The following is a 27,985-nucleotide window of genomic DNA, read 5'->3' on the forward strand; positions in this document are numbered from 1 at the left end:
GACAACCATTCCTCAACTCTGAACATTAGGGTGAAAAATGCCATATTGGCCAGTGGATAACTCATCTCCCTTTATCAAAAAATTCAATTTTATTTAATTTTCATTTGTCTTCCTTTTCCTTTAATTCCCCCATCCATTAAGAAGACAAAAAATTACAAATATGTATAGATTTATAAAACAAATTTCCACAATAATAATATTCCAAGAAAAAAGGTAATAAGAAAAAGAAAGAAAAGGAAGAAAATATGCTTCAATCCATATTCTGGAATCTATTAATTCTCTTTCTAGAAGTAGATATTGTGTTTCCTTATGAGTCCTGTGAAATTATGATTAGTCGTTTTGTTAATCAGTTATCAAGTTTTTCAGAGTTTGTTGTCCTTACCATATTATTGTTATATAAATTATTTTTCAGGTTCTGCTCACTTCATTCTGCATCAGTTTATGCATGTCTTCCCAAGTTTTCTGAAACCATTTCTTTTATCGTGTCTTACAACACAATAGTACTCCATCATATTCATATTCTACATTTTGTTTAGCCATTCCCCAATTAATGGATATCCCTTCAGTTTCCAAGTCTTTGCTACTCCAAAAAAAAAAAAAAAAAAACTGAGAGAAATCTTTTTTTATACAATATGGGTCCATTTCCTCTTTCTTTAATTTCTTTGTGGTATAGATTTAGGAGTGATTTCACTGGATCAAAGGGTATGTACAGTTTAATAGCTTTGGGGCATAGTTTCAGATTGCTCTCCAGAGTGGATAGACTAATTTACAACTCTACTTGCAGTAGATTAGTGTCCCTATTTTCCCACATCTCTGCATTTATCATTTTCCTTTTTTGTAATATTAACTGATCTGCTGAGTTTGAGGTAGTATTTCAGCATGGTTCTAATTTGTATTTCTCTAATTATTGGTTATTTAAACCATTTTCATATGACTATTGATAGCTTTGATTTCCCCCTGTGAAAACTGCCTATTAATATCCTTTAACCATTTATCAGTTGGGAAGATCACCCCTTTTCACTGTAATATGATAACTTCTGAATTGGGAATTTAAGATGTCTAGAAAAACTGGGAGGTCTAATATTTGCAGGTCAGAACCAGAATGCTGTAAACACCCACAACTTCAATTTGGGATTATAGGATCCTTGGATTTAGTGCCAGAAGAGACCTCAGACATTTTTTAGGCCAACCATTTGTCCCCTCAATTTATAGAAAAGGAACACAAGGACAGAAAGAGAAATTGACTTTTCAGTGATAACTCAGTCAGTAAAGAGAAGCAGGATTCAAACAGAAAACCCAGGATAGGGTCATGAGAAGTCTAATGAGTCATGAGCAAAACCAAGGTTTAAAAAATAATTTCAAAAACTAAATAAAAGGTAAGGCCCATCTCCCACCTAAAACTTGTATCACCTTCAACTCTTCATATTGTGCTCTAGAAACCTTAAGTGTTGAATGAATATCTGTTGCCTTCTTGTGATCAAGTGAAAAAATCTTTCAAAGCTCAGGACTCTGCCAACAAATCTTTATTAAGCATCTGTATTGTTAAAACATTGTGCTGGGAGCTGAAGAAAGCAGGAAGCTCATATAGGAAATGGCCCCAACCCTAGTAGAGCTTCCAGGGTCACTTGCAAATCTGAAAGCAGCATAGAAATGAATGAAGAAATAATTGATAATAGATAATAAATATGATTGCAGATCTGCAGACCAATGGCTGGAACTCCTTGGAGAACAAGGAATTATGACCTTAGAAACTGTCTCTCAGGGCTATTTCCTGACTGATGAGATATGTAAAGCACACTCCTGGACTCAGGACAGATCAATCCCATCTTCCACCATTAACAGCTAGTCAGTTCAGTCACCATTTAGAAGATGAAGAAAGAATTGTGTATGGATTAGAATGAAGCTACCATCTTGAATTTGTAATTTATCATCTTGAATGTAGCCTTGCTTCTGGGGCATTGAAGAAGAAACAGTTATTTATTAAGTACCCGCTATGTGCCAGACACTATGCTAAGTGACTGACAAATATAATTTCACTTACAATGTCAGTTAACTCATAATTTAAAAAAAAAAAAAAAAGAGGGGGGAGGGAGAAGTTCATTCGATCCTCACAATAACTCTAATTGAAAGAGAAACAACTCCCAGAAACCAAATGGAATATTATATTTTAAACAGAAAATTTATTAAGCTCTTACTATGTTCTAGACATTGTGCTGTAATTTATTAATATTATCTGAATATTATTTTAAATCATTAAGATATGTGATCCTCACAACTCTGGTTAAAAAAGAAGGGACTCCCAACAATTAAACTAGAGTATTGCAGGACAGAGTTATAGATACAGATATAGGTGGATAGATGAATGGATAGATGATTTATTAAGTTCTTACTATGTTCCAAGATACTGTGCTAAATACTGAGGGAACTAGTTGTTGACCAGTAAATTAGCACATTAGTTTTGCTGCAGGGGCATCAAAGTTTTTCAATAAAGAATATATCACAGTGGAAAAAACAGGGCTGGATTTGGAGTATGCAAACATGGGTTCAAAACTTAGCTCTAACTGGGAAACACATGATCTGGAACAAGTTACCACATCTTTCTGGGTCAGTGCTCTCTAATCAGTAGAATGGGATTACTAATACAGATTCTGAAGCAGATAGTACAAGTGAATCTTTCTCAAACACTACAGAATAAATGCAAGAGATTTTTGTTGTTGTTGTTTTATAATTAATTGTGAGCAACATTTTTAGAAATCCATATTGTGGAGACTATATGACTTTCATTCTTAAATACATTCAACAGTAATTACAGAGTTATAGGCAGGTTGTACATCTAGAGATTTGCCTGCTCCTCCCCCCCCCAACCAATTCCCTAGTCATATGCCTTGATATATAATTACACAAATATACATTACATGATTTAAATAGAGCAAAATAAACTATTAAATGAAAGATCCAAGAGTTAGCTTTTAAGCATGAATAGAAATTCCACAAACAAAATGGAGAAAACACCAAGCAAGGAGGTAACAGAAGAAAAGCATAAAGAGGTATCTGGGGAAACAAAACGTAGTCCAGCTTGGCCTACATGTGTTGAAGGAAGGATAAAGAAATGACATATCGTTTAAAGTAAGCAAAATAAGTCAGGCTGCATTTATCCCAAATCTTAGAAATCTGAAAGGAAATAGAAATTTTAAAAGGAAAAAATTCAGAGATCCTACCAAAGAGCAGATATTATACTTCGTTATTGATATTAAATTGTTTTTTTTTTTTTTTTTTTTTTTTGCCTTTGTTGTTTTTTTTAACTTATATCCCTTAATCCTAGGATGCAGTGGGGGACCTTTTTTAAAGTAAGGTCTTGGTTTAACTAAGGGAACGCCCAAACAGCGATTAAAGCTAGGTAAGAAATGAGGCAAAGAATGGCCTTTTTTGCCTGTTCATGACTCCACAGTGAGTGATCCACTCTCCCACCCTGAACCTGTCAGCAGTCTGTGCCTGGTTTGCCACCAGCTTAGTTCCTCCACTAAGTCTTTTGTACATACTGTCAGGTCTAGCTCCACAACATTAAGAGGCTCTTCATCATCAAACAGTGATCAGGAAACGGTGATAGAATATGCAAGCAGGGAAGTGGAGGGCCAGGGAGTTCTACTATATTCTGCCATGGATTTCTGGAAGCAAGTAAACCAACCATCCATGAGCTGGCATCAAGCACAGCAGATTTCTTGTTTGAAAGACTTGGCTGCTGTTAGTTAGTCCCCCATTACAGCAAGAATTATAGGATTTAGACTAAAAGGCACCTTTATAGCATTTCACATTCCACAATGAGGAAACTGAGAGCTAGCCAGAGAGAAAAAGTGACTTTTATTCGGTCATACTAGAAACTAGGAGCAGATTGGGAGGCTAGAATACAGGCCTTGTGTGAGTGTGTGTGTATATATGTGTGTGTGTGTGTGTGTGTGTGTGTGTGTGTGTGTGTGTGTTCGTGTTCTCACAATACTAGCATTCTTTAGAACCAAACAACCCAAATGACCTTCTAAAGACCATGAAGGGATTCATTTCTCTTTTCCATGCTTTGGCAATCCTTTTTTTTTTTTTTTTTTTATGAAGAAATAGGGTTCTCCCTTCCCCATCTTCAAAGGGCAACAGATTATTTCCTTCTTAGTGTTCCACCCTGTGGCCTGGCAAAGAGAAAATTCCACAGTCCTCTTGAGAAGGTCATCCAATCCTGTTCTGAGGCCTCATTTTCCAACACTTTAATCATATTCCTTGCTTTCCTTAGAAGTTTTTCCAAGTTCTTCATTTCTTCCTTTAGTTATGGCGTCCAGACTTGATCATAATACTCTAACAAGGGCCTGACCAGTCCTGAGTATAATAGGAGGATTACTTCATGGGGCCTGGTCCAGCTTAGGTCACTCAATATCAGCTTGCCCTTGGTTTAAATGGCACAGTGCTGACTCATGTTCAGCTCTTAGTTCAGAAAAGTTTCCAAACTACTCAGAGTTTACCTGTCATCACACAGTTAGTATAGGTAAAAGAGTCACTGTATTAGGAGACCCTGGATCAACTCTTTGCCTAAAATTATGGAACTGGATAAGTCATTTTAATCTCTCTGAGGATCAATTTTCTCTTCTGTAAAATGAGGGGATTGACATATAATATTTTTAAAGCCTTTTCTAGCTCTAAGAATCCATGACTTTGAGGGATTTGTTCAAGGTCACTTTTTTTTTTTTTGGTTAAAGTTTTTTTATTTTCAAAACATATACATGGATAATGTTTCAACAATGACCCTTGAAAAACCTTGTGTTCCAAATTTCCCTCTCCCTTCTCCCACCCCTTCCCCTAGATGGCAAGTAATCCAATATATGTTAAACGTGTTAAAAATATATGTTTAATCCAATATATGTATACATATTTATTTATTTATTGTTTTGTTTTGGGGTTTTTTTTGGCTGAGGCATTTGGGGTTAAGTGACTTGCCCAGGGTCACATAGCTAGGAAGAGTTAAGTGTCTGAGGGTAGATTTTAACTCAGGTATTCCTGACTTCAGGGCTGTGCTCTACCCACAGTGCCACCTAGCTGCCCTTGTATGCATATTTATATAATTATCATGCTGCACAAGAAAAATCAGATCAAAAAGAGGAAAAAATGAGAAAGAAAACAAAATGCAAGCAAACAACAACAAAAAGAGTGAAAATGCTATATTGTGATCCACATTCAGTTCCCACAGACCTCTCTCTGGGTGCAGATAGATCTCTTCATCACAAGACCATTGGAACTGGCTTCAAATATCTCATTGTTGAAAAGAGTCACTTCAGGGGCAGCTAGGTGGTGCAGTGGATTGAGCACCAGCCTTGAATTCAGGAGGACCCGAGTTCAAATCTGGTCTCAGACACTTAACACTTCCTACCTGTGTGACCCTGGGCAAGTCACTTAACCCCGGCCTCAGGGAAAAAAATAATAATAATAAATAATAAAAAAGAAAAGAGTCACTTTCATCAGAATTGATCATTGAGTAATCTTGTTGTTGCCTTGTATAATGATCTCCTGGTTCTGCTCATTTCACTCAGCATCAGTTCATGTAAGTCTCTCCAGGCGTCTCTGAAATCATACTTCTGGTCATTTCTTATAAAATAATAATATTCAATAACATTCATATACCATAACTTATTCAGCCATTCTCCAACTGATGAACATCCACTCAGTTTCCAGTTTCTTGCCACTACAAAAAAGGCTGCCACAAACATTTTTTGCACATTTTCCCTCCTTTAAAATCTCTTTGGGATATAAGTTTAGTGGAAACACTGCTGGGTCAAAGGGTATGCACAGTTTGATAGCCCTTCGAGCATAGTTCCATATTGCTCTCCAGAATGCTTGAATCAGTTCACAAATCCACCAACAATGTATTCGTGTTATAGTTTTCCCACATCCTCTCCAACACTCATGATTATCTTTTCTTGTCATCTTAGCCAATCTGAGAGGTGTGTAGTGGTACAAAGCTACTCTTCTAATAAGTAAAGGCCATGAGACTTGGTGGAAAGATGTCTGGATTTGAAGTCAGACCTGCAATGTAAACTTGAACCACTCACTGAACTTCTCAGACCGTGTCTGTATTTCTTCATCCATAAGATAATGTCATTGGTTTTGGTGATATCTCCAAACCCTTTCAACTCTAAATCCTATGATTCTGACAAGGCAAATCTGAGATCTGAACCCAGATTTTTTCAAAATGATATCTCATGATATCTCATTTTTTCTTTACCAAGATGGTTCAGGAATTCTGCCAACTCTCTTCTTCCTTGGCATAATGTATAAATATATTGAATGTGCTTCTCATTATACTATTTCTTATATTTTTTATATTTTATTTTTCAAATTACATGTAAATTTTTTTCCCTTTTTGAGCTTCAAATTCTCTCCTTCCCTACCTCCCCCTCTTACTTCCATGAGAAGTCCAGAAATTTGATATAGATTATACATGTGCAAATATGTGAAACATTTCCATATTAATCATGTTGCAAAAAAAAACAAACAAACACACAGATTAAAAGAAAAAGAACATTTTTTAAAATCTGCATTTAGATTCCATTTGATTATTCTCTGGAGGTGGACAGAATTTTTCAACATAAGTCCTTTGAAATTGTCTTGGAATACTGCATTGCTAAGAATAGCAAATTCATTCACATTTGATCATCCTATACTTTTGCTGTTAGTGTATATGTTCTCCTGATTCTGCTCTTTTCTTTTTGTCAGTTCATGAAAGTCTTTCCAAGTTTTTCTCAAAATTATCCTGCTTATCATTTCCTATGGCATAATAGTATTCCATCAAAATCATATACCACAACTTGTTCAGCAATTTCCCTGTTGATAGGTATCCCCTCAATTTCCAATTCATTGCCTACACAAAAAGAGATGCTATAAATATTTTTGTATGTAATTCCTTTTCCTTTTTTTAAAAAAATGTAAATTTCTTTGGTATTCAGACCTAGTAGTGGTATTGTTGGGTCAAAGGGCATGCGTAATTTTATAGCCCTTTGGGTACAATTACAAAATTACTCTCAAGAATGGTTGGATCTATCTCTGCTATTAATGGAAAATGCCAAACACTAATGAGCTTCCCTCTTTTATGAACCTTTCACCTCTTTCTACATTACCTGATAGAATAACCAGTTATAAGCCACATCCTGTTGGAAAGCTTTCTGGGGTACTGAAGTGTGCTTGATGTGTGAGATAACAATGGATATGGCTTTACTTTGTTATTGCCACAATACCTTATGCATAATTAGGATATTTTCCCCCTGAGACTTCCATAGCATACACAGCTTTTCCAACTATTCACAAGCATGACCGTTTTGTTTGACTCTGAATCATGCAGAGGTGAATGTGCCTTTTATCCTGGCAATGACTCAGGAATGAAATTAAAAATAGAAACTTGGGCGGCAAGAAGGGGAAATTGTGGTTAATCATTAGTATCAATCAATATTTATTTAATGTCCTTGAGTATATAACTCCCAAGGTTGTATGATGTAGTGGAAAAAAATGTGAGTATATTAGAATTAGGAGACTGGGTTCAAATAGCAATTCTTATTAGCTGTGTGACTGGAAAAAACATAAAATCTCTCTGTTTTTCTCTTGCATAAAATGGGTTAACTAGTATTTATATGGCACATAAGGTTTGCAAAATGCTTTACAAATATCTAAGTTTAACATCACAACAATCCTGGGGGGAATTATTATTCCCATTTTACAGATAAAAAAACTAAGGTAAGTCAGATATTGAAGGACTTGCCTAGAGTCACACAACTAGTAACTGTCTGAGTCAGGATTTGAAACTGGTCTTCCTGATTCTAGGTACAATGCTTTATCTACTGAACCACCTTCCTCAATTATATAAACTGCTAAACTGGATGTGATAAAAAGTGTGTGGGGTAGGCTTTTCCAAAGTTTATTGTGATTCATTCTTTTTAATTTAATTTAATTTATTTATTTGCTTTATCAATTTATTATTATTATTAATATATTTATTAATTGCTTTAAAGGAGACAGATCTGTGCTAAATGTTTAGGATATAAAGAAAAAACAAGTGTCTGTCCTCCAGGAATTTACATTTTATTTGGGGATATTAAATCTTATAGGAAGATATGCCAATATTATTGCCCTGTTTAGCTCATTGAATTATATCATGCCAAAATTATTGTCCTCTTTAAATTATAGGTTCATAGACTGAGAGCTCAAAGTGACCAATTCTCTCATTTCCCCCTCAAAACCCTGTCATTTAGCAGATGAGGAAACTATCTTGGGGAGGTCACAGAGGAATTTAAATGGCAGAGCTGAGACTTGTATCCAGATCTTTTAACTCCAGTTCTCTTTCCATTGCAACACAATAGAGATAGCAAGACATAATAGATAAGAGTGCTGGACTTGTTGCAACAAATCCCATCTCTGACACTACTAGACAAGTTGCAACCTTTTTGAACCTCAGGAAACTCTAATGTCTATGAAATCCTAGATGGTTTTAACCTACCTTGTTCACTCTGTGACAAAAGTTCTCATGTAGATGAAATCTAATATTCTTAATGTCATTTTATACTGAATTGAACCAGGTGAAGTTAGCACAGTGGATAGAGTATCAAGACTGGAGTCAGGAAGAATTCAAATCTGACCTCAGATACCTCTTAGCTGTATAATCCTAGGCAAGTCACCTAACCCTGTTTGCCTTAGTTTCCTCATCTGTAAATGAGATATTAAATGAAATGGTAAACCAATCTTGTTTCTTACCCAAGAAAATCCCCCAAAGAGGTCAGATATAACAATTAAGTGTCTACAAGCCCCTTTTCCAATATTTCTCTACAATATGATGGCAATATGTATTCTTAAAGGCTACACCAGTGGAGTTTAAGCAGTGACAGGTTTCTGTCTATCTGAGTATCTATTTGTCTATCTGTCTACTTATTTATTTTCAGGTAATTGAGTGGCACAGTAGATAAAAGTGCCAAGCCTGGAATCAGAAAGACTCATCTTCTTGAATTCAAACCTGGTCTCAGATACTTACCCTCGTTTGCTTCAGTTTCCTCATCTTTAAAATGAGCTGGAAAAGGAAACAGCAAACTACTCCAGAATCTTTGCCAGGAAAACAACAAATAAGGTTACAGAGAGTTGGACAAAACTAAAAAATAACTCAACAACCACAGAAAAGACTGCCTCAGCTCCCAAGATAAAGTAGGTAATAGTTCCTCTATATTTGCTCTTCACTTGGAAAATTGTGTGGAGTTAAGGACACTTACTTACACACTGAAGGAAAAAGAGGACAGGCCAAATAGTAGTGCTAAGGAATTTTGAGATGAAGAGAAGGGAGTAGAAGGAACTCCTGTCATATGGCTTCAATTTTCTAAGTATGGTAAGAGGCAAGAGTTCTCTCCCAAAAGAGAAGAAAAGAGAGGTGGGAATTTTAAGGACAGAAGAAATTTGGATAGCTTCCAAGACTAAAAAAAATAGGAAATTAATTAAGAAGGAATAAAAGGATTGACAATGCAGTGAGAGCCCAGTTGACATTAAAGCCTTAAGATTGGTTAAAAGATTTAGAGATATTAGGCTAGGAAAGAGGAGACTGAGGGGGCAGCTACGTGGTGCAGTGGCTAAAGTTCAAATCTGATCTCAGACATTTAACACTCCTAGCTGTGTGTCCCTGGGCAAGTCACTTAACTCTAAATGCCTCAGCAAAAAATGGAGAAGGGAAAAGAGAAGACTGAGGAGGAACAAAGCTAGTTATCTTCAGGTGTTTGGAGGACTGTTAGGTAGAAGAGAGAAAAGATTCACTTTTTTTTTTTTGCTCCCGGAAGGGAGAACCAAGAACAATTTGGGGATTAGGTATGGAGCAGTAAAGAAACAAATTTAATAATAATGTTAGAATCTTAATTTAATTTAAGATTTACAATGTGCTTGACAAATACTATCTCATTTTATATTTATAATAACCCTAGAAGGTAGATGCTATTATTATTCTCATCTTATAAACAAGGAAACTGAGACAGATAGAGGTTAAAAGGAAGAGAATAAACATTTATAAGCACCTACTGCTAAGTACTTTTACAAATATTATTTCACTTGATCCTCACAAATCCTGCCAATAGGTGCTCTTAACTGTTCCTATTTTACAGGTAAGAATATTGAGGCATAGAACCATTAAGTGATTTGCCCAGGATGAATGTAGAAGCTAAATTTGAATTCAGATCTTCCTGATTCTAGGTCCAGCACAATCACCTAGCTCAATGCAAGAATGTTTCCTAACAAGAAAAATTATCCATAGGTGGAATAGGCTAGCTCTCACTAGAGGTCTTCAAGTCCTAGGGAAAACACAGGGATTCTTGCTTGGGTGTGGTTGAAATGCATGGTGTCTGAAGTCCCTTCCAACTCTGACAATTTGAGGATCCTGTTAGTCTGGTCCCTGCTGTCTCAGATCTTTTAGAAATGTGAGTTATTGTTTTTATGTCAATTAGACTAGATAATTAAAGGAAGACAGAATCTACAGATCCCAACCTTCACCCAAGCTATACAATACTATAAAGAAATTGGCACAAGTTAGGAAATTTTAAGTACTTTTCCAAATTTAGGAGTGACTTAGGTTTGGGGATTGGCTTTTTTATAAAAAGGTATTTGTTATTCTGAAATACCTTATCATCATTTGGGGGAGTCAGCACTTTTGATTTCTCTTAGGTAGGATGAAGAAACCCCTACCCAATAGAGATTGGAAAACTTTAAAGAGGCTCTGAGTGGTTCACCTTGCTAGCATATATCAAAAGTAGAAACTCAAAATCTACGAACATCTAGGGTGGAAAGAAGTCTCTAAATTTACACATGTCATATTTCTTTTAAACTACTACCATTCTGCCTTGCTCATAGAGCACAGTGTTTTGGGCATCCCAATCTGGGCTTTCACCCAATTCCAAAGTTCTTCAGAAAAACCTTGAAAATGTCCTTAGTTTCTTCTGATTTCATTGTGAACACACACTTTGGGTGAGTTTTCTGTCAAAGTCTTTTAGACAAATGCATGTTTGGCATTTGAACAACATAGTCAATCTGGCATACTTTCATTCAATCACCTAGTAAATACTTATTAAGCACCTACTAATGTGATTTAGGAGAACTATTTCTAGTTCCAAATGATGTGTTTGGGGTTTAGCACTAAATGATGAGATTGTAGGCAAATGATGGGGTTGGTCATGTGAAGAATTCACAATGGCCATTCTCTTTGGCAAAAGGTAGGAAAAGAGATTATGGACAAAATGAAGGGATACATAGACACCAGGAATGATAAATATGAAAGAGTTGGGAGAGCATATTGCTGGGAAAGGGGTTTTAAAGATTAATAATGGAAAACACAAATCCCTTAGTAGAACTCACAATTAACCAGGAGAAAGGGAACATTTTGGGAGGATAGTGTATGCTCTTAGCTGACTATGGCTGATCAAACTAATAAGAATTCGGAAGGCTCTGCCACAGGTTGGGCACAAATAGTCCATATGAACATTTGGAGTGGAGAGGTCTCTAAATTTATGCATCTCATATTTCTTTTTAACTATTATATTTAGCAAAAGAGATTTAACACCCTAAAAGAGTTAGCTATAAGAAGGAGAAAGAATAGAGGCATGGTGCAGAATGAGATACCCTATAAGGAAAGGAGGTAAATGAAAGGAGGTAAATAGTTGGAACTAAGGAGAGGAGGTAGAGAGACAGTTCCACAGAAAATGCCCTGAGCCCAGAAATGAAGCATCTTGTTTTTGTTTTTGTTTTTTACTTAAAGCTTTTTATTTACAAAACATATGCATGGGTAATTTTTCAACATTGACCCTTGCAAAGCATTCTGTTCCAAATTATCCCCTCCTTCCCCCCCCCTCCTCTAGATGGCAAATAGCCATACATGTTAAATATGTTAAAATATATGTTAAAGCCAATATATGTATACATATTTATACAGTTATCTTGCAGCACAAGAAAAATCGGATCAAGAAGAAAAAAAACTGGGAAAGAAAACAAAATGCAAGCAAACAATATAAAGAGCGAGAATGCTATGTTGTGGTCCACACTCAGCTGCCATGGTCCTCACCTTGGGTGTAGATGGCTCTCTTCATTACAGGATCACTGGAAGTGGCCTCAATCATCTCATTGTTGAAAAGAGTCACATCCATCAGAATTGGTCATTGAATAGATGTTATTGAAGTGTATAATGATCTCTTGGTCCTGCTCATTTCACTCAGCATCAGTTCATGTAAGTCTCTCCAGACCTTTCTGAAATCATCCTGTTGGTCATTTCTTACATAACAATAATATTCCATATTATTCATATACCACAATTAATTCAGACATTCTCTAGTTGATGGGCATCCATTCAGTTTCCAGATTCTGGCTACTACAAAGAGGGCTGCCACAAACATTCTTGCACATATAATCCTGCAAATTCTTTTGAGACACTAGAGACAGCAGTCTGCAACCCCAACCTTTTGGGATTTCTTTTGAACTTCAATAGTTAGACATGACTGAAAACAATTCAACAACGGAACTCCTAGACTAGTAGTGTTCTTTCCACTAAACTAAATAGCATAGTTTGAATAAGTAAGATACTTATTTTTATATTATATTATTTATTATATATATTATATTATATATTATATAATATTATATTATAAATAATATATCATAATATATTATTTATATTATATTTACCTTCCTAGTGCTTTTAAGTACTTTTGGTCACAGCTTAAATGTAATCTCATTACATCTCCTTGGCTGTTTCCTAATCTTGTCTGTCTTTGCTGACTTCTGTGGTTCTCAAAGTGTGATCAGGGATCCCTTTCTGAGGATAAGACCAGGAGGTCAAAGTTATCTTCACAATAATACTAAGATGTTATTTACCTATCCAAAACAACTCCTTTTTCAAACTATATGTTCATATGAAACTGGATTTTCTTCAACTACTTCAACCAAAACAATACATTCCAACAGATTAACTACAGAATCAGAAATGAGAATCCAGTGATTTTCTATTGTCAAACACTCATCAGTAATCATTCCATGAACAATTATTGAGCACCCAGTAAGTGTCAGCATGTGATATCAGAAAGAGATTTACGAAAACAAGGCCACTCTTACCACTAATTTTTTTTGGGAATGCGGTTATTTTTTCAAAAAATGTATTATGTTAAATTATAATAGGCTTATTATTTTAATGGCTTTTAAATGTTTTACTTTCTATTAGATTGTTTTCTAATATATCTAATGATATATAGTTGGACAGCTCGCATCAGTTGTGGAGACAGGAAGACTCTGGAATTCAAATGTGGCCTCAAACACTAGCTGGGTGATCCTGGGCAAGTTAGGGAATTGCTGGTTGCCTTAGTTACTTCACCTATAAAATGGGAATAATAGCATCTATTTCCCAGGGTTGTCCTGTTGCAAAGTGCTTCTGACACATAGTGGCACTTAATAAACATTAGCTATTACAGACGAATAGGACTTGGAGGACATCTAACCTAATCTCATTTTACTGAGACGTAGGGAGGTAAAATGACTTGTCCAGGGTCACACAGTCAGTAGGCATCTCTATAAGAACTTGAACCCAAGCCTTGCTTGCTCTATCCCCAGCTTTTATTGCACCACATGATCATGAAGATGTTTTCACTTGAAACAAACGTTTGTCGCACAGAAAACTGACCTTTACACACAGACACATACAAACAGACAGACACATGCGCACACACACGCACGAACAAAGGCACGCAATGCCTCTTCCTCACCCTCAGGCTGGGGCAGGAGGAGGCTGCAGTAGCTCCACGAAGCCACGCGGTGGCAACGATCGCGCCTGGGCCGCCGGATGTTCGGTGACCTGGGACTTTCTTTCCTCTACGCCTCCGGATGTAGAAGAAGCTACATTTCCGGTGCCGAGCGGCCCACGTGTCTCTTTCCAGTGGGTCTCGCTTGGTGAGTGACTGTCTTCCCTTTACCTCCTGCCCGGGTCTGTCCGCTCCGATGGCATCTCGCCCACCACGCGAGGAGGGTTGAGATGGGAGGGGAGTCTTGCTACGATCTCCAGGAGGGGAGAAGGCTCCGCTGGTGCAGAGGCCGGAAGTCCTGACGCGTCCTCCCCATGCAGCCAGTTCCTTCCCCTGTCAGATCCCCGGGTTCCCCTTCTGTTTCACGGAGAGAGTGATAGCTGCTCTGCTAGCTGGGGTGGTGGGGAGAACATTAAAGAGCCGTAAGCGCAAGTCTTTACTCCCCTTCTTTCGCTCCTCCCTCCTTGTTTAGCCAAAATGAAGTTCAATCCATTCGTGACCTCGGACCGAAGCAAGAACCGCAAGAGACACTTCAATGCGCCCTCGCACATCCGGCGCAAGATTATGTCGTCCCCGCTCTCCAAGGAGCTGCGGCAGAAATACAACGTGCGCTCCATGCCTATCCGAAAGGACGACGAGGTCCAGGTGCGTCCGGGGCCGCGGTCCCCATGGGTACCGCGGAGCCTTGTTGCCTATGCAAGCTGGAAATCGCTCCCCCCACCCCCATCCCGTTGCTGGGAATTTGTTACTGTTATTAAGTGTATCGTGCAATGACTACAGTGTTAATTACTTTGTGTGTTATGTAACAAACATGTATCACATCTCATGTGAATGTGTAACATAGTGACAGTATACATTAATATGTTACAAAGAACAAATAAGTTTCATATTAGTATTGGTGGAAGCTAGTTTTGTTTCAGCGACTTTGTAAGCTGGTTCAGGTGTTTAAGTGAGGGCAAGTGGTATTTTTGCAAGTAGGAAAATATTTGTCAGGTATTCTGTATTCCTTTAAGTTCTTTATGAATTTGCCTTTTGAAAATAATCAGTAATTTCAGCCTTGATTCTTGATAGTGGCCTTTTGTTGTGAATTGCCAGATGTATCCTAATCCATGTGCGCTTTCAAAGGAGACAACTGCTTTTCAACTCTGGAAATGTTTCTGTACATTGCACTTAAACACTCGGCTATTTTATATACTTTAAGAGGACTTTTATTCAGTTCTTTGGCTTATCCCTAAAAGGATACTAGTGATAAACCTTCCACATTGCCATGCATTAAACTGTGTCAGAAAAAGTAATCATCTAGTGGCCAAGCTTAGTGATCAGCCTCTTCAAATTAGCTGGAATGGCCCTTGGAGGACAAGCAGAATCCATCATGAGAAACTTTTTCTGCTTGGTAGTGTAGACCACAGTTTGCATTGTGACACTGAGTCAGAAAGCATTTATTTTTAAGTTCCTACTATATTGGGGGTACAGAGAAAAACAAAAGTAAGTGTCCACTCCAGTGGGAGAAACTATGCAATCAGGTATGTTTATACATGTGTCTATGTGTATATATAATGTGCATATACATACACAAACATCTGTGTTTGCATGTTTTCTCATATAAAGAAGAAAAGGAGCCCTTCACATGTTGTAAAGCCATTTAAAAAAAGCTTAAAGTTTGGAGAATTAGAGGAATAGCAAAACAAAAATAATATCACAAGATTGAATTGTAGGTATAGAGGATAAGAAGACTGGAATCATCAGAGGAAGTGTAAAGTTGATCCTGGAGATGATAGGAAAGCACTAGAATTTCTTGACTGGGAGAGAGATAATATGGTCAGACCTATGCTTTAGAAAGATCCATGGCATTTGGAGAATGGGCTGGGACTTTAGACTTGTGGCAGGTACTGAAGCATCAGTAGTATGTGATAACCCTTTTACTTGGCAGTGATTTAGTAAAATAAGCAATCTTTTCTTTTTTGTCCTGCAATTACATTTCATGCTACATTTTTTTCTGCTCCTTAGTGAACAGAGGTAGATGCTGTGGGAGAATAAAAAACAAAACTGGAAGGCATCACAGTACATTGGTGATAATTTTTTTAATTGTAATAGAACTAAGAACTATATTTGACAGTAATTTAGTTTTAAAAAGTAGTCTTTTTTGTCTTGCAATTATATTCCGTGCTGCATTTTTCCTTAGTAGTGAACAGAGTACAGAGCTCAATGCTGTGAGAGGATAAAAAAAAAAAAAAAGATATCCTTCTAGTTTAGTGTCTAATTGTATCTCTTATGCTTTTGAATAGTGTTGAGACAGAAAATCAGTCCCAGGAATTCTTTTCCATTCACTTAAAGAAAAATGTTTACTGAATAGATTCTAAGTAAATCAAATAAAACTTTTTTTTCCACAGGTCTGAATGACCAAATTAAAAGCAAAGCTTTGTAAATTTTACTGCCTTAAATTGATTGCTGGGAATATCCCTTCCCCTTTTGTTTTGTGGTGTTTTTTTTTTTTTTGTTTGTTTTACATTTTGTATTTCCTCTTATTAAGGAATAAAAATCTCAGTTCCCAACTTGGGTATTGTTAAAAATAGTCTTACCATTATAATTTAAATATATTAGAAGTTGACAAGAGTATTTTCTTATTTTGTTTACAGGTGGTTCGTGGACATTACAAAGGTCAGCAAATTGGCAAGGTAGTCCAAGTTTACAGGAAGAAATATGTCATTTATATTGAGCGTGTGCAGCGTGAAAAAGCTAATGGCACAACTGTCCATGTGGGCATTCACCCTAGTAAGGTATGATTTAGTTAGCTGGTAACAATAATTGTAGCATGAAAGTTCCTGTCTAAAGATTTGGTCCCTGTAAAAGGAGTCATTCTCAGACATTTCTGCTAATGGAGATTTTTTTTTTTTTTTTTTTTTTTTTTTTTTTTGCCCAAATCTGGCACAATACTTAAGGTTGAGACTGAAATTGAAAGTATAAGTTCTATTCATGTTATTGCTTGTCCTTCATCATTCTCTAAGAGCACCATGACATTAAGGAGATGATGCTGTGACATTGTGACAAGTGAATTGGATTTAAGTGAGGGAAGGCTGTGCAAAGTAACCTGCCTCACCTCCAGAATCACCTGAGTCCATTGATACAGGTATAGATCAAGATGACAGATGACCCTGGGAGACATTGACCTTTTTTTAAGCTAAGATCTTCAACAGGCCCCAGGATGTTAAAGGGTCTCTCATTAAAAATTTCCAATATAATGTGTTTTTGTAAAGTAAAGAGTTAAAACCATTTAGGAAAGAGGTTTTCTTGGTCATTTCTCTGTCTTCTTATGGTTTCTTTACAGATGTTACAGTAAACAGTCTCCAGAATGACAGTAAAAAGCAGACCCTCGAGATAATTGTTTCTTTTTAAAGAGGGTAATAATATATACAGTGCCTATGGGAGAAATCATAGAAACAAATAAGCTGAGTTCTGGAAGTTTTCTAATGTCATCACTGATATAATTTTTTTCTTAAATTGAAAGAATATTTGTTTTCTGATTTTTTTTATTTTTTTTTTTTTAAATAGGTAGTTATCACCAGACTAAAACTAGACAAAGATCGAAAAAAGATCCTGGAGCGTAAAGCCAAATCCCGACAAGTTGGAAAGGAAAAGGGAAAATATAAAGAAGAAACCATTGAAAAGATGCAAGAATAAATGATCTGTTGTACAATTGTAATTAAAAATGAAAAATTAAGCATAAGTGTTGTGTGTACTCTTTGGAAAAGCATTGTCGACATGTATTTGCAATGGTAAATTTCCATTTCTCATTTTCCTCTTGGTTTATTATTTACGTGGGGGTTATTAAATTCTTTTACAATTTTGGTTTCTGATTTCCTGGGTAAAAAGTGTAATTTTCTCAAATTGCAAGTGAAATTTGTTTAATTTTAAAGTTCTTTCTACCTGTTCTCTCTTCCTGTGTCATTTGATTTATTTGAACAATATTCTATTCATATGTCTTTTTCAAAGCATAAAATAGCCAAGTAGCAAAGAAAGGGTAATAACAATAAACGTTTCTGTTCTACCTCTTAACACATTCTCCTCTGCTACTAGCAAAGGTCAGGACTCCCACCCCCAAACCATTCTTCATGCCTAATTTGCCTCATTTCCTAGTTCCTTAACCTACTTTATTCATTCTTAGTATTTTTTTAGGTATCTATAAGATAGTAGAGCGCATGATGGAAGAAGCTATGGATTATAGTCAACAAAAGATTTATAGTTTAGACTTCCTCATGTAATAGCATGTTGACGGCAAGTCAGTCTTTCCAAATTTCCTAGTACATAACCTGTGTATCTTAATATTTTTGAGATAATGTTGAAAGTATTAATGTAGAGGCAGCATATTACCAGAGATCTCAGTCAGTAGTCAATAAAACTTTGATAAAATACCTACTATAATAAGGTCACTGGGGACTGAAATACGAAAATCTGTGTCCTTAAGCAGTTTATAATCTAGTGGAAGAAGTAGTCTTCTTCCAACAGAAAAGATGGTTGAAAAGTGACTTAGGAAGTAAATATGGAAGGATGGAAATGACCAAAATGAGTGCATCCAGATGAGAATTGAGTTGACTGATGTATGGGGGGGACAGAATTAGAGACCACCTTCCGAACAGACAGATGATAACAAGGGTGATTGGATGGTGCAAGATGAGATTTTCCAATGATGTTTACTGTGTGTTGCCTGTTTTTGAATGGGACAAAGCTACCCTGGTAAAATGTTGAACCAGTTTTCTAATTATTAGTGGAGGGAATAAGTTTAATGATTTGAGTTCAGCCAGGAGCTCTTTTTGGATAATGTAAATCTTTGCCTTGGACTTTCTTCCAAAGTCATATTTCATACTAACTCAACTTAATCTGCCATGAACATTGTTCATTTATTTCCATCTCATTCTGTCCCAACTCTTCATGTCCCAGTTTGGGGTTTTCTTGGCAAAGCTACTGAGAGCTGTTTGCCATTTCCTTCTCCCATGAATCAACTTTGTCAGACAATTAGAGGTTAAGTGACTTGCCCAGTATACTGCTAGGATGGATTTGAACTTATCTTCCTGACCCACATGCTGCCTCACTTGATTGTTATTGGTTTTTTTTTTTTTTTTTCCTATCAGAAATCCTAGTGAATTCCTGTGGTCTCTCATAGTCAAACTATTTAAGTTAAGATTTATCCTTCCTGGAAGCCTTTCTGTAGATAGACTAATATACCTCTTTACTTTTCCTTTTGCCAGAAGGAGGATCTTTGGCGATTAGGTTTCTTGTTTATCAGGAAAACAACTGGTGGAATGGAGGATCATAGCTAGCACTTGGTTAGTGCTTTAAGATTTGCAAATTTATGTGTTATTTCTTTTGGACCTCAACAGCAGTTTGAGGTAGATGCTATTATTGTCTATTAGAAAGAGGCTAGTGACTCTTACTACACCTTATGAAATGCAAACAGCACCAAGATTCTGCTTAGGACCTGCATTTTACAGTAGATAAAATGGGGGTGATAATTCATCAAGTCCCTAAATCTCACCCCCATCCTGCCCTCTGCAGTGGGGACAGCCCAGCCCCATAAGATGACTGAGACATGTTTGATTGCTACTTTTGAGCAAGTCATTTAAGTTCTGATCTTGTTTCTTGTTAAATGGGGATAATCCTTAGGAACCTACTTCAAAATTATGATGAAAGGATTCAGTGAAATTGCAATATAAATGCATATTTTTCTTTTTCCTTTAGTTTTCTTTTTTCTGGCTTCCCTTTACTGGAAGGAAGCCTCTTTACATCTTACCATAACTTTCCTAAAAATACCTTGTCTTCTCTCTAGATAGAAACTAAAGGAGGGAAGGGGTAGGACTCCCAAGTAATCTGTAATCAAAATGACTGAACTCTGGGGACAGACAAGTGAGGGCAAGGTATGTGAGCTGTGTCAATGGTGATCTCTGAGAAGATACTTGCTGTAAGACCAGCAATAAATGCTTCACAAAAGAGCAAGTACTTCTAAGGTAGAATTTAGATAGGAAAGGGGAAATAATTTAAACAAAGGAAGCAATAAAGGGATGTAGGCAGGAGTGTACATTGTGTTCTTAGGAATGAATAATTGGAGGGCTGGATTTGTATGAGGGAACTGCTGCAAACTGGATTAAAGATTGGTGCTGAAGCCAAGTGAGTGAGTGAGGCCTGATCTTTGAATGTTATACTTGATGTTATCTTTCACTTGCTTGTTCCCTGGACTAAATTTATACAAGCAGTTTCCTTCTGTCTTGAGAGACTTAATTGTATTGTTTTGGAAAACTTTGCAGTGATTTTGATGTTTATTAGAAAGGCAAGCTGCCATTGCATCCTTGCTCAAACAGACTTAATGACTTATAAACCAATGATATCTTTTTCTGTGGTAGTTACATAAAAGCTTGTACAATTTTTTGTGTTAGTTCTGGAAGTTTGTTAAAAACTCAGTAAGGACATTATGAGTCATACTTAATACAAATCAACAAATTATGTAATTGTTTTATTCATTGGACAGAATTCTTTTTACAAAAAAATTGATAAAAACAAGTATGAACAAAACAAGCTGAATTGTGTCAGTCATAAACCTGGATTTTCTTTTGACGTTTTTAATTTTTAAAAATACTTTAAAAGTTAAATGGTTCTGCATAGACAGGTCCTCTGTATTATGGTCTATCAGTATCTTGAGTAAATGGGCTTAAATGACCTGGGTTTTTTGTTATTGTTGGCTTCCAGATATTTTGCTTGCTCAGATGTCAGGTTATTATCTAATGAAAGCTGTTTTGAACTGACCATATACTCACCAATCTTAGCAAGCAGGTAACCATCCTGTTTGTCTCTTAGGGATGTTATAGAGTTTTTATCAGCCAATAACTAGCTTTTATCGGTAATGGAGAGAATGAAAATAAAATTGCTGTAGGCTACCCTCTGCCAGGAGGACACAATCCACCTGAAAGCTGAAATGCTGCCTCTTGCACTTGACCTTTGCTTGATCTCCCTGTAGCTAATCCTCCTACCAACACCTAAAAATGACTTTGTACTTAATTGTCTTTCTTGTTTTTACCTACATACATTTTTCACCCCCATCCCTTCAAGAAATTGAATTCCTAGAGGGTAAGGACTGTTTTCTTTTTATCTTGTATATTCCTAGTTATCCATCATAGTGTCTGGCACATGGCTAGCTCTTCATAGATGCTTTTTAACTAATTGTTTTAAGGACTTTTCCATCTCTAACATTCTGTGATTCTGTGAATGAATGAAGTGGTGGCTCCTCTTGAGCTTGTACTCTTTTTTTTTTTTTTTTTTTTAAATAAGTTTAAGGCTAGAAGAGCAGTTAGTTGTCAATATGAGGACTTCTCTGTCTGATTTTCTTTATATATTCAAAACAGAGTAGGCACACAGACACTTTCATTTGGAAATAAGTAGCATGTAATTGTTCTTTTACTTAACCCTTCTCAATAAAATCTGCTTTAGTGTCCCTTTGCTCATTTTATGTAGGTCCTAGTTCTCCTAGCTCTCCAAGCCAAATCAAGTACAGGGACTATTCTCCTGTACTTGTGTTTTTTGTAGGATTCCTAATAAAAAGGTTTTCAGTTGTTGAGTGTGAAGTAAAATTTTATTGACTGACTGATCGAGGGAGCTACTATGGAATTAACATTTACCTGAGTTTCAGGTGCATGACCTCAGGGAAGTCACAATCTCTTTGTCTCAGTTTTCTCATCTGTAAAATGGGGATGATAATAATAGCATCTACTTTTCAGGCTCATTATGAGGCTCAAATGAGATAGTATTTGTAAAGCATTTAGTATAGTGCTTGGCACATAGTAGTTGCTGTGGAATTTCCTTCCTACTTGTGATCAGATTTCATAATCATAATGTGGGAGCCACAATTTCAAGCAAATGAATACTTTTTGTTGTTAGACGGGACCTTTTAGAGGTCATCTCCTTAGATATCACAATACCCCTCAGGCAATCAGCTTGTTCTGTTCACTTTTCTTCTCTTCAAAATCTTTACTTAATACTTAACTAGCCTAACTTTACACTGCCCTCTAATCCTTGACTCCCTTGTCCTATGGCTATACCTCCTTGTACATTAACCTTCTATTTTCTCTGTTCCCACTTACCAGTGCTGCTGAACAATGCCGAACAAACTGGCCTGATAGAGTTCATATGATCTTAATGGGGTACTCATTGCTGCATTCCAATCTTCTTATTTTCTCTGATTAACTTTCTCTTGCATTCCCTAAAGTGCCTGCTCCTTTTTTCCTTAAATTACCTATGCCATTACAGTCACCCTTCTTATTAAGGGAAAGCCTCAACTAATATATCATTGAAAAGATTGAGACCATATTTCAAGACCTTTCATCCCCACTTAATCATTATCGATCACTTCAATTTCATCCTTTCTGTCTTTTGCTCCAACATAAGATGAGGTGGATTTCCTCCTTGCCATGGTTTTTGTTTTTGAGGCAATCAGGGTTAAGAGACTTGCCCAGTCACAAAGCTAGTAAGTATCTGAGGTTGGATTTGAACTCAGGTCCTCCCGACTTCAGGGCTCTTGTTATCACCAATGTTAGCTACTGTAACATCTAGCTGTACTTTTTCTTGGTGTTAGCATTCACTCTATAGTTCCCACAAGGTAAAAGCCTATATCTCTTTGCATAGTCACAAATGATCCCCCATTTTGCTAAATCCAATTTTTTTTCTCCTCGGTTCTCATCTTTCTTGACTTGTTCTGTAGAATATTTACCATTTCTTCCTTCTAAACATTTTCTTCCTGGGTTTCCGTGACACGATTTTCTTCCTGCCTGTCTGACAAATCTTTCTGGGTCTCCTTTACAGATTCATCATTCTTTTCCCATCTCCAAATTCATGAGATCCTAAAGCTCTGTTCTGGACTCTTCGTTTCTCTCTACATTGTCTCTTGGGGAGCTTCTATGGAATCAATTATTGTTTCTGTACAGATGAATCCCAAATCTACATCTCCTGAGTCTGAATCACCCATATGCAGGATGTCTCAATGGCATCTCAAATTTAAAATGTCAAAAAGGAGAATTGGTTTCCCCCCCCAACCTAGTTGCTCTAATATCCCTATTTCTATCACTATCCTTACTTAGTTTCATAATGTAGGAGTTATCTTCTCCTCTTTGCTCTCATGTTACTTCCAAATCTAATCAAACCAAGTTTTATTGCTTCTGCCTTCCTTCCCAACATTCATTTCCTATCTTCTTATATTCATCTCCTATTTCAATACATTTTGTATCTCCTTTCTTCCCCAAATGTAAAGTGCTTGAAGGTTTTTGTATTTATATTCCTGGTGCTTAATATGAGACCTGACATATAGCAGGCATCTTAATAAATGCTTTTTGAATGAGTTATTAAAGCAAGCTGCCCTTCTTCATGAGAATTTATTAAAGGAAGACACAAGACCAGATAAGTGATTTCAAAGGAAAAATATGTAGGTAAGCATGGAAGTTGTAAACACTGAATGGGCATCTAATTTTGTTTGTCAAATTTAATGGCATCTTAGGAAAAAACTATAGAAATTTTTCTAATGTGCTTATCTTTTTAAAAAAATTATTTTATTCATTTCATTATTTCCCAGTTACATGTAAGAAAGTTTTAACATTCATTTTTTTAAAAAATTAAGTTCCAAATTCTTTCTATGCTTTGTGTCTTTCCTCACCTTTTAAGAAGACAAGCAATATTGAGTATATATATTAAGTCAAACAATATATTTCCATATTAGCTGTTGAAAAAGTACAGAAGAAAGCAAAATAAAAATTTTAAAAATTATGCTTCTACTCTTTGATCCAGCAATGTCTCTACTAGGATCTGTATTCCAAAGAGATCATAAAAAAGGGGAAAGGGCACACATGTGCAAAAATATTTGTGGCATTCTTTTTGAAGTGGCAAAGAAATGGAAATTTTGTGGATGCCCATCAGTTGGAAAATTATGAATAAATTATGGCATACGAATATAATGAAATATTATTGTTTTTTAGAAAATGATGAGCAGGCTGATTTCAGAAAAGCCAGGATAGACTTATATGAACTGATGCTAAATTGAAGGGAGCAGAATCTAGAAAACACTGTACCAGAAACAGCAAGATTATGTAATGATCAGCTGTAAAGGACTTGAATCTTTTGTACAATGTAGTGATTCAAGACAATTCCAATAGACACGATAGAAAGTGCCAGAGAACTTTGATATGATAGAGAGTTTCCACAGAACTATGGAGACAATGCAATTCAAAGCATAATATTTATACCTTTTGGTTATTTGCTTGCTTTTTTTTTTCTTTCTCATGTTTTTTCCCCCCTTTTGATCTGATTTTTCTTGCACAGCATGACAAATTCAGAAATGTGTTTAGAAGAATTGTACATGTTTAACCTATGTCAGCTTGTTTGCTATCTTTGGGAAAAATTTTGGAACACAAGGTTTTACAAAGACAAATGTTGAAAACTGCATATATTTGGAAAAATAAAATAGTATTAAAATTAACCCCCCCCAAAAAAAAAAATTATGCTTCAATCTGTCATCAGAGTTCATCACCTGTCTCTGGAGGTAGAAAAATTCATTATGGGTTCTTTATAATTACCTTGGATCACTCTCTTGGTCAGAGTAGCTAATCACAATTGAGCATCATTACGATATTGTTATTATTATGTACAATGAATTCCTGGTTCTGCTTACTTAACTTTGCATCAGTTCATGTAAATCTTTCTAGATTTTTCTGAAATGATCCTTTTTTATTTTTAATAGCACAAAAGTATTCCATCACAGTCATATACCACAATTTCTTCAGTTTTCCCCCAATTGTGAGCATCTCAATTTCCAATTCTTTGCTACCACAAAAACAGCTATTAGAAACATTTATCTTTATTTATTTATTTATTTATTTTTTATTGTAGAAATTTGGAAGTAAAGTTCAATTAGAAAGACGCCAGGGCCAAAGGTGGCCACTGGGCGGGCAGGGACCCCTACATGGCTGGAAGGATACCATGTGTTGGCAGGGAGGGCTCCTGCCTATTAGAAACATTTATAATCTGGATCCTTTTTGTTTTTCCTTGATTTCTTTGGGATACAGATCTAGTAGTGGTATTACTAGGTCAAAATACAGTTTTATAGCCCTTGGGGCATAGTTCCAAGTTGTTCTCTAGAATAGTTGTAGCAGTTCCCAAGTCCAACAAAGATTTAATGTTTCAGTTTTTTCTACACTTCCTCCACATTTGTCATTTTATTTTTCTGTCATATTAGACAATCTGATAGGTTTGGGATGGTACTTTACTTCTGAGTTGTTTTAATTTGCCTTTCACTAATCACTAGTGGGTTATATCATTGACAACTTTGATTTCTTCTGAGAACTGCCTATTCATATAATGTTACTCGTAAAAGAAAATGCATAACACACACACATACATATATATAAATACAGACACATAATACAAATATAAATTTACACATACATTCGTGCCCTTCAATCGTAATGCGGGCGCAAGGTTGCAGTTTCGAGGCTCACCACCTGGGGGCATAACTCAGACTGTACGATTTACGAAGTAGCCGTCGAGCCCCGCCCGCGTCATGTGAAAGGGGTGGGAATTGGCCGTCGTGCGCGTGCGCATCTAAGGGAGGGGCGGGGCCTCCCAGTCACGGGGTGATTTGTTGACACTTCCTGGTTGGACCCTGAGCGATTCTGGTGAGGGCAGCCCGGGCGAGAAAGGACCGCCACAGCCATGGCGTACCCAGGCCTTATGGTGCCCATTATTGTGATGAGTGTGTTCTGGGGGGTCGTCGGTTTTTTCGTTCCCTGCTTTATCCCCAAAGGTCCCAATCGAGGGTAAGTGTTCGGGGTGGGGGAGGGGTGGGGGTGAGGTGTGTCGGCTTAGGCCCTGGCCTTTTGCTCGGGGCCTGTGTCAGTCAATCGTTAAGTCGATATATATATGTGTATGTATGTGTTATATATATATATATATATGTGTGTGTGTATGTATGTGTATATATATATATATATATATATATATATATATATATATATATATATATATATATATATATATATATATATATATATATATATGTATATGTCAAGTACCTGTGTGTGCCAGGCACTTCCTCCGGGGCTGGGAAACTCCGGAGAGCCTGGCTTATCCTAGGCCAGAGCTGGGGACTGAAGGTGTGTGGGAGAGCCGGCGGTGGTCACGAAGTGTGGCAGAGATTAAGTAGAAGGTCTAGGGGCGCGGTAAATCCAGGGGGCCTTCCTGGATTCACCTCCTCCCGCCTTCCATTGCTACCAGGCCGAGGGGTCGGGCTCGGGTTCTTCTTCCTCTGGATGTGCGGAGGAGACCGCCCGAAATGGAAAAAGGAGAAGTAGACCCTGCGCCATCCAAACGAGGCCTGTTCTGCGTGAACCGGGAGTGGGGCTTTTTAGAAAACCGTAATTAATCCAAAACGCAGTCTCGTTTTTTCCCCTGCCGGATACTTAATGGGTGACTTGTCAGGTGTCAGGTTACTGGAAGGAACTCTTGGCTAATCGCCTAGCTGGTCTTCCTAGGATATTCGAGGTCCTGCCCTGTGCTGAGTGTTCATAATTTGTTTGTGGGATCTAGAATGGAGTCCTACTTCTCTGCTTTACAAATGAAGAAGCCAGAGGTCAAAAGAGGTTAAGTCTTGTGACTAGTAAGTGTCCAAGGGGCCAGTTTGGAATCCAGGGTTTAGGGAATCTAAGTCCAGCCCTTTATTCACTGCCCCATGATGCCTTTCGTGCTGCGTGATGTTGAGGGTAGATAGAGGTTAAAGACATTCTTTTGAAGTCCATTAGCTATTGAAGGGTAATACCAAGGGCCCTTGTGATTAGATATAGTTTTAGAACTGGAAGAATCTTTCTATTCTGCCTCAATTGATTGGCCTGGCTACTTGTGCCCTTCCTCCCATAATCCCCCTGTGTATATATTTTGAATAATAATTATCTTTGTAACTAATAGTTATCTAGTACCTACCATGTTCCAGGCACTGTATTAACCTTTCAGTTATCTTATTTGATACTCAACAACCTTGGGGTAGGTATTTTATTATTGTCTTCATTTTGCATAAAAGGAAACTCAGGCAAACAGAATTTTCCAGATTATATAGCTAGTAAAGGTCAGAGGCTGAATTGGAACTCAAGTCTTCCTTATTCTAAACCCATTCTCTATCCTTTCTGCCATGATGTAAATGACTTTCTTTGTATTCCTGGAACTTAGTCCCTGAAACTAGTAGGTACTTAATAGATGCTTGCTGATTGATAGACCTGGGTCCTACTTTTCCTTTTCTTAGATAAGTAAACTGAAACCCAGACAAAAAGAAACCTTGTAACTCAAGAATTGTACATTTTAGGAAATTGATTGCATCCCTAGGTTGATTCCCAGTGCCTTCTCACTCTCAGTGCATATTTCTTTCTGTTACACACACTAATATACTCATTGCAGATCCTTTTTGCTCTTGCCACTTCTAGTAAGCTCAGAATCATGTGATTTGTAACTTAAGACTATAAATCATCATTTGTCTGAAGTATCTCTTAGTATTTTATTACTTGAAAATATTCATTTGTTCCAAGGCTATTGTGAAAGTTACTAGGTACTAAATAAACATTTGTTAAATGAATTATTCTATTATATTCTTCTCCCCTCTTCCCCCTACCCCAGTTCTTGAGCACAGGAAATGTTCTTCATTTTATTTTTTTTGCCTCTGTTTTGCACATTAATTATATATTAATAACCTAATGCTTATTAAATGTTCATTGGGTTGTATTAAGTTTACTGCTGAATTAAAATTCTAAAATATTTACTTCGTCAATAGTTTCTCTTTCAACAGCTCTTACTACTTGGGATAAAGATTTGAGTATTTAAAATACATATACTAAATTTTTCAAAGTAAATAATTGATTGGGTCACATTTTAAAATATGAAATATCTTTTGATATTTGGAGTTTGTAATATTAAGGTTGGTTGTGATGCAATTAGTAATTTAGCATGCAAGAATTCTAGAGTTTTTTCCTACAACATTTTCTAAAATTTAGATTCATCTCTCTTAATTTCTACAGTTTTAATGATTCATGATTTGCTATCTTTTTAGTGCTTTAATTCAGAAGTGTCAAACATACATACCAGATGAGGATGACAGCATT

At 36.6% G+C, this 27,985-nt stretch overlaps 2 protein-coding genes and 1 long non-coding RNA gene across 3 annotated transcripts in view; all 3 read left to right on the forward strand.

Moving 5' to 3' along the window:
* Nucleotides 1-3,326: 3,326 nt before the first annotated feature.
* On the forward strand, nucleotides 3,327-5,490 carry LOC141557016 (uncharacterized). Its single transcript, XR_012486684.1, has 2 exons — nucleotides 3,327-4,847; nucleotides 5,424-5,490. It is a non-coding gene; the product is annotated as an uncharacterized LOC141557016 (long non-coding RNA).
* An 8,264-nt stretch (nucleotides 5,491-13,754) lies between these two features.
* On the forward strand, nucleotides 13,755-17,538 carry RPL26L1 (ribosomal protein L26 like 1). The gene is made up of 4 exons (XM_074292083.1): nucleotides 13,755-13,968; nucleotides 14,293-14,465; nucleotides 16,457-16,597; nucleotides 17,370-17,538. The coding sequence occupies exons 1-4, from the start codon at nucleotides 13,770-13,772 to the stop codon at nucleotides 17,496-17,498; spliced, it is 642 nt and encodes a 213-aa protein (XP_074148184.1). The 5' UTR covers nucleotides 13,755-13,769; the 3' UTR covers nucleotides 17,499-17,538.
* A 7,895-nt stretch (nucleotides 17,539-25,433) lies between these two features.
* ATP6V0E1 (ATPase H+ transporting V0 subunit e1) overlaps nucleotides 25,434-27,985 on the forward strand; it is a 45,641-nt gene continuing 43,089 nt past the window's right edge. The window contains exon 1 of the mRNA XM_074292084.1: nucleotides 25,434-25,660. Within this exon, the coding sequence (XP_074148185.1) occupies nucleotides 25,557-25,660 (104 nt within the window). The 5' untranslated portion in view covers nucleotides 25,434-25,556. The remainder of the gene's footprint in view (nucleotides 25,661-27,985) is intronic.

This window comes from Sminthopsis crassicaudata, chromosome 2 (assembly GCF_048593235.1).
Source record: "Sminthopsis crassicaudata isolate SCR6 chromosome 2, ASM4859323v1, whole genome shotgun sequence".
NCBI classification, from domain to species: Eukaryota; Metazoa; Chordata; class Mammalia; order Dasyuromorphia; family Dasyuridae; genus Sminthopsis; species Sminthopsis crassicaudata.

Excerpts from the sequence above, each read along its gene's own strand:
- RPL26L1 (XM_074292083.1), top strand. The coding sequence starts at position 13,770 with ATGCCTCTTCCTCACCCTCAGGCTGGGGCAGGAGGAGGCTGCAGTAGC. Across the intron at positions 14,466-16,456 it reads GAAAGGACGACGAGGTCCAG|GTGGTTCGTGGACATTACAA; the intron begins GTGCGTCCGGGG and ends TTTTGTTTACAG. Across the intron at positions 16,598-17,369 it reads TGGGCATTCACCCTAGTAAG|GTAGTTATCACCAGACTAAA; the intron begins GTATGATTTAGT and ends TTTTTTAAATAG.